This window comes from Nestor notabilis, unplaced genomic scaffold (assembly GCF_000696875.1).
Source record: "Nestor notabilis isolate BGI_N333 unplaced genomic scaffold, ASM69687v1 scaffold15687, whole genome shotgun sequence".
Taxonomy (NCBI): Eukaryota; Metazoa; Chordata; class Aves; order Psittaciformes; family Psittacidae; genus Nestor; species Nestor notabilis.
The window spans coordinates 1-5,881 of record NW_009937966.1 but is presented as its reverse complement, the minus strand read 5'-3'; the positions used below and the strand labels follow the sequence as shown (position 1 = coordinate 5,881).

Here is a 5,881-nt window from a genome sequence, read left to right as displayed (position 1 = left end):
AGAGGACGGTGGGTAGATGGGGTGCGGGGGGGAAGGTTGTCAACATTTAAAGAAGTTGTAAGGCCTGAGGTTCAAATTAAGCTTCAGTTTGGGTCATTAAGCATAACTATATTCATCACCCTTTCTACGCAGTTTTCTGGCTTTCAAATATTTGCCTTTGATACAGGTGTCCTAGCATTTAGCCTCAGTTCAGAGTAAAAGAGCACTTACAGTGTTCTTGTAATTCTGTTTTAGCTAAAAACTGCTTCTGCCTGACTGCAAGGGTCAAACCCTTACTACTACCAACACTGCCATATTCTACCAGTCGATCCTCACACTCCTCTCTCCCCAAAATATCCAGCGTAAACCTTAAGTCATGACCTGTACAGAAGTCTCTCCTTAATCAGGCATCTCTCTTATTGACTCTTGTAAGCATGCAGAACTAGACATTAAGCATGCTGAGTAACAGCAAGAGAAGAGTAAGTGCTACCTACTCATATTTAGGTGCCATTTCTTACCAAATGTGCTCAAATCAGTTACGGGTCCAAGAGAGCCATGACAGTGGCATTAATTTTAAATCTTTTCTTCTCTGACACTCTTGGCACTCTTTTACTCTTGCCCTTTATGGGAAAATATAAACAAATCTCTCCACCACATTGCTGTAGTTGTATTAGTTCTTTAAAGTAATCTCCTGTATATATGTGTCTTAGTTACATTATTCTAGCTGGAACAGCTTTCACATCTCTGCACCAGCACTATGTGATTGAAGAGGGGAATATGTTATGTGGTCATTATAATGATTTTTAAATCTCACCTCCACAAATTTCTCTGCATGTATTCCTTAGATTACTTGCTACAGTAAGATATGAGCTTATGCTGGTGAAGTTGCAATTACCTTCTACAGCAAATACTCTCTTCATAGAACACCACAGGTTATATATCTGCTAAAAAAGTAGAAATTGCTCAAGTTATGTTTTGATATAAGAAAGAACAATTGAACACTAGCTCTAGACTAATAATTCCTCTCATACTTCTAACCACCTCTCATACACACTACACCAGTGTGTAATAGATAGATTTACTCTTTATTTTTGCCTTTTTTTAATACTGATTGCTGGGGGTGACGAGGAAGGTAAGGAAAGTAACATTTATTTGGAGTTTCTTAACACATTGAGTTATTTTTGTAAGCCTCCTGGCAGATGTTTGTTCTCATCATGAAGTTTCCCTCACGTGAATTAGTTTATTAAAAAGGATGGGGCACTGTTCCTAGCTTTCCACTGATGCTCTTGGCAAAGCACAGCTAAATTAGGCACTGATCCATGGTGTGTAGCTCAAAAACCCTGCAGAGCTATGCAGGATGCAGAAACATTTTTCAGAATTTGCCTCAGATGTTCCAACAGTCTTTGCTGCATGGCCCATTTATCTGCTCCTGAGGGAATAGGGATCATTAATATGGAAACTAGAAATTAAGCCAACATTCAAGTCACCATCTCCTAGGGAAGTGGATTTACAAAGCCATAGAGCTATGGCAGGGGTTTTTTGCTATACAAACACGAAGGATGAACACAGAATGCTAACTTCAGCTATTCTCAATTCAAGTTTTCAGCAGTGCCTGCACAATACATAAGAAACATTTACTAAGTCAGGTTCCTCCTTCAAGCAAGGTCTGCATGGTCAGAGGTTACCGTATATATAGGCAAGTTACCCTTCACGCTCTCAAGAGGTGAGATTTAACCCGCATTTGAGTTCTAGGATAAACTTGGTGAAGTACTTTGTGAAGATATGTGTTTGGTTGTTAAATTTCTGTCTTGCTTATCAAAATAAATTGCATTACCTTAATCCCTACAAGTCAAACTGTCAAATCCCTGTAAGTAGAAACTATCATCTTCCATTTCAACCTTTCCATGCAGCTGAAGAACAAACAGGTTTTATTTCTATACAGTGTAACGGATAGCAGCGTTTCACCTGACTTCTTGTTTGCATCCCAAGTGTACAAGCTATTTAGAAAACATTGGTTTTGTTACATGTATGTTTAATAAAGTTTTTAACACCAAAGACTGCTGTTTAAGAAAGTTCTTTATTTAACAGAATTTCATTGGCTTCATTTGTTCAGAAAGAGGCAAGCTATTCCACTCGTGCCAAAAGTGATCTGACCAACATCAGAAGAGAAGGTCACTTTTCAGACTCAGTCTCATTAGCTCTGCCTTCTAATAACTAAATACCAGGATTTGCTATGAGTAAATAGCAATTAAACGAGGCGTCTGTTATAAAATAAGATGGTAAACTGCAAGCATAAATGCTACATAATGGGAGTCAAACAGAACAGAAAAAGAAATCTGCAGAAGGAGCAAGAGAAAACTAAATTAGATTCGCAGTACCTCCCAAAGAAGTATCCAGAACCATCCATTATTTGACAATGTATTTGCAGAGGTAACCCTGAAACTGCACCTGCATTCTGCAAGCACTCCAGTGCACTTGATCAAATACACATTCAAAGATTCAAAGACACAGGATAACAACAGGAAACAACAGAAAAACTTTAGACACCCAGAGCTCACTTGTATAGACTGAGAAGAGTAAACACAGATACAATTATCCAAGTAACTGAGCAAACTGCATTTGACAAAGGGAGAGGTGTAGTTTAGAATCATCTGAAGGAAGAGAATCAATACCAACAAAAAACCAAACCACACACAAACCACGAAGGCTAAGGCAAAAGCAAAGACTCTAGAATAAGCTTCCAAATTAAAATTGACTTTAAATGGTTAAAGCATTTTTGGTCCTGTTGCTTGAAAAAAATAATCCTAATCTAGGTTCTGAATTAAAAGGAACAACTCCATTTATACAGATTACACTGTAAAGTGAAAAAAAACTGCAACATATTGAAAACCACTTTAAAAACAGTGAACTATTTACTTATAACAGGAAGTACAAACAGTTGTTTTGGCACTGTACTTGAAAGAAAGCCAGAGATACACATTTTATTACCATACTGATGCCCACGTGACATCCTAGTTGAACTATCAAAATACAAAGTTTGCAGACCTACATACAAGTGCAACAGGAAAGACCCAAGCCACAAGTCGCCACTAGCCTTCCACCATTCTTTTAAGTATGGCTCCCAGGCCACCCTTTGCCACTTTCAGTGGCGTCAGTTCTTCTTTATTCTCAATGTGAATACTTGCACCGTGAGACACCAGCAGCTTTGCCTCCTCCACTCTCTCTTCATCACAGGCTAAATGACTGTAATAAGAACAAGAAACCCACAGCCACTATTAAACAGTCCAATCTTATAAAGAGCAATAATTATGCCTTGTGAAAACAACAGCGTGAATGCTGGGGGGACATACATCCTACAACAAGATTACACAAAACCAACTACCTACACAGCTTCCAAAACTTGCTGTCCAGTCACTCTGTTGTCACTAAGCAACCCGAGAATGTTTCTCCTGCTATTGCCCTGGCAACATGAAGACAATTCTTTAGATTAGGGTTTGGCTCTGTAGTCAGCAAAGCTAAGGAGCACATAATCCACAGTGAAACTCCATCTGAATTGAAAGTGATAAACCAAATTGTACAATGCTTAAAAATAATCTGAAGTAAAGGGTGACTGAAAATGCAGCAAACACTTTCTTCCATTTGGCATAGTATGTTGAGAATAACCATGTGTGTTCCAGGACAATGCTGGGTTTATGTACAGGTGAAACATACTGCTTGAACTTATTTATGGCAAAATCTTGATTCCACTGTAGACAAGACACAGTTTTGCCACCAACTTCAAAGCAGCTAAGGTTTTACCTTCACATGTTCAAACTGATCTCTAAGGTAATATCAAACACTGGACTGATTACACTTAAACTGCAACTTATTTTCCTTAGAGGGGTGAATTAGTTCTTGCTTGGTAGGACAGAGTAGGCCAGTCTAAATGACTGGTTTCCTCCGACTTTGATGTCATTAGCTCGCTTTCTACCCTCTAGTGGCCACCGAACATATTGCAAATCATTACAGAATTCTACACTTCGTAAGTAGATGTAGGAGCACATGTAAAGTATGTATGTACGGACAGACCTGGGCACAATACGAGGCATGATTTTCTCAAACCCTTTTAATTACACAGGGGTGTGAAGCAAGGGAGTATTTTGAGGCAACAAGAAACTAAAAGAAATAAACTGAAGTAATGGAGCTTCATTTCATAGATTATGCTGTATTAAACAAAATACAAATTAAAAGTTACTTACAGAGGAGTATTCCCTTCAGAATCCCGTATATTAACAGCGGCATTGTGCTGCAGAAGGATCTGCACCATTTTTAGGTTTCCTTTGGCTGCTGCCCTGTGTAATGGGGTAGATTCAAAATGATCCCTTGCATCTGGATCAGCTCCGTTCTCTAAAAGCATGACTGCAATCTGAATAGGTAGAAAGGAGGGAGGAAGAAGGAGGTAAAGCTGATACAACTAAACACTTCCAAGAGCAACACCGCCTCCAGCAGCACAAGCAAACATACCTCCTGCTTATTTTTGGAGGCTGCATAATGCAGAGGCGTGCAGCCGTTCTGATTGACAGCATTCACGTTAGCACCCCTGGCAATGAGCGCTCGCACGATGTCATCGCGGCCTGCCGAGGCGGCAATGTGCAAGGGAGTCCAACCAGCCTGCAGAGCAGGGGGAAAACACGTTATTCAAACCAGGAGTTTCAGACAAAACCAAGATAAAGCATAACCCCAATACTGACTGCACATGTTCTTGTAACTGTAAAGCTGAACACTACTGATTATCATCAGAGAGACAAGGCTCACATCCTCTCACAAGTCCACACTCAGTACCTCACAAAAGCTGCCGACTAAAGGACAAAAATCACTCCTGTTACACATGGCGTCTTGCAGGGAACATCACTCCTGCAGAATTAACAGTAGTGTTCTTTCAATAACAAGTAAGAGTGGCACAAAAGGGTGCCCCAAAATTTCTGCAATCTTTTCTATATCCTACCCTCTAATTGAACTGACAGGACAGTTTACTTCTTTAAGGGTGATCTTTAGGATGCTTCATAGCAGATGCAAACTTTCCTCTAGAACAGTACCAGACAATCTCCTTTACTGTGAAAGGAATTGAACCTGTGGAATCTCTGAACCCATTCCATACGCTATAATGCCTTCCCCAATAATAAGAAATCTTCGGGGTACCTCATGATTTGGCACAATATATTTAAGAGGATCGTACTGACACATGAAAACCCCCAACAACCACCCAAACACTGCTGGTTCTGCAACTTTGTGCATAAGAAGAATTCTCCTAAAATTTCTTGATGATAAACAAGATTCATTCAGTCTCATTATCCCTCTTCCACGTAAACTATGAGGGTGCTGAGGCGCTGGCACAGGGTACCCAGAGAAGCTGTGGCTGCCCCATCCCTGGCAGTGTTCAAGGCCAGGTTGGACACAGGGGCTTGGAGCAACCTGCTCTAGTGGAAGGTGTCCCTGCCTGTGGCAGGGGGCTGGAACTGGGTGAGCCTGAAAGTCTCTTCCAACCCAAACTATTCTATGACTCTATGAAACAGTGAAATGCTTCGACTTGCCCTTCTAGTGCGCACACAGCAGTACGTGCTTCCAAAAACCTCCCAGACACCACAGTGGATGCACCAACTGACGGAAGAGGGAGCAAACGAAGGAAGCGACCAGTGCCAGTGGCCACCGGGAGCCACCCGGGGCGCTTCTGCAGCTGACACCGCGATGGCAAAGGGTCTGTACAGAAGCTGCGGATCCCAGCTCCTCACGCCAGCCCGACTCCCTCAGCCGCCCGGCAGCAGCCCCACGCCAGCTCCGCACAGCGCTGGGGGAACCCGGGAGCGCCGCGACACTCACGTCGTCCTTGTCGCCCACGGGCACGCCGAGGCCAAGGAGGAGCTCG

At 41.8% G+C, this 5,881-nt stretch overlaps 1 protein-coding gene across 1 annotated transcript in view; it reads left to right on the top strand.

The window, feature by feature from the left end:
* The window catches only part of VSIG1 (V-set and immunoglobulin domain containing 1), a gene marked incomplete at its 5' end in the record, with an annotated part of 9,944 nt that extends 6,367 nt beyond the window's left edge, over positions 1 to 3,577 (top strand). Inside the window, one exon of the mRNA XM_010019094.1 lies at positions 3,486 to 3,577. Within this exon, the coding sequence (XP_010017396.1) occupies positions 3,486 to 3,577 (92 nt within the window). The remainder of the gene's footprint in view (positions 1 to 3,485) is intronic.
* Between the last annotated feature and the right edge of the window lie 2,304 nt (positions 3,578 to 5,881).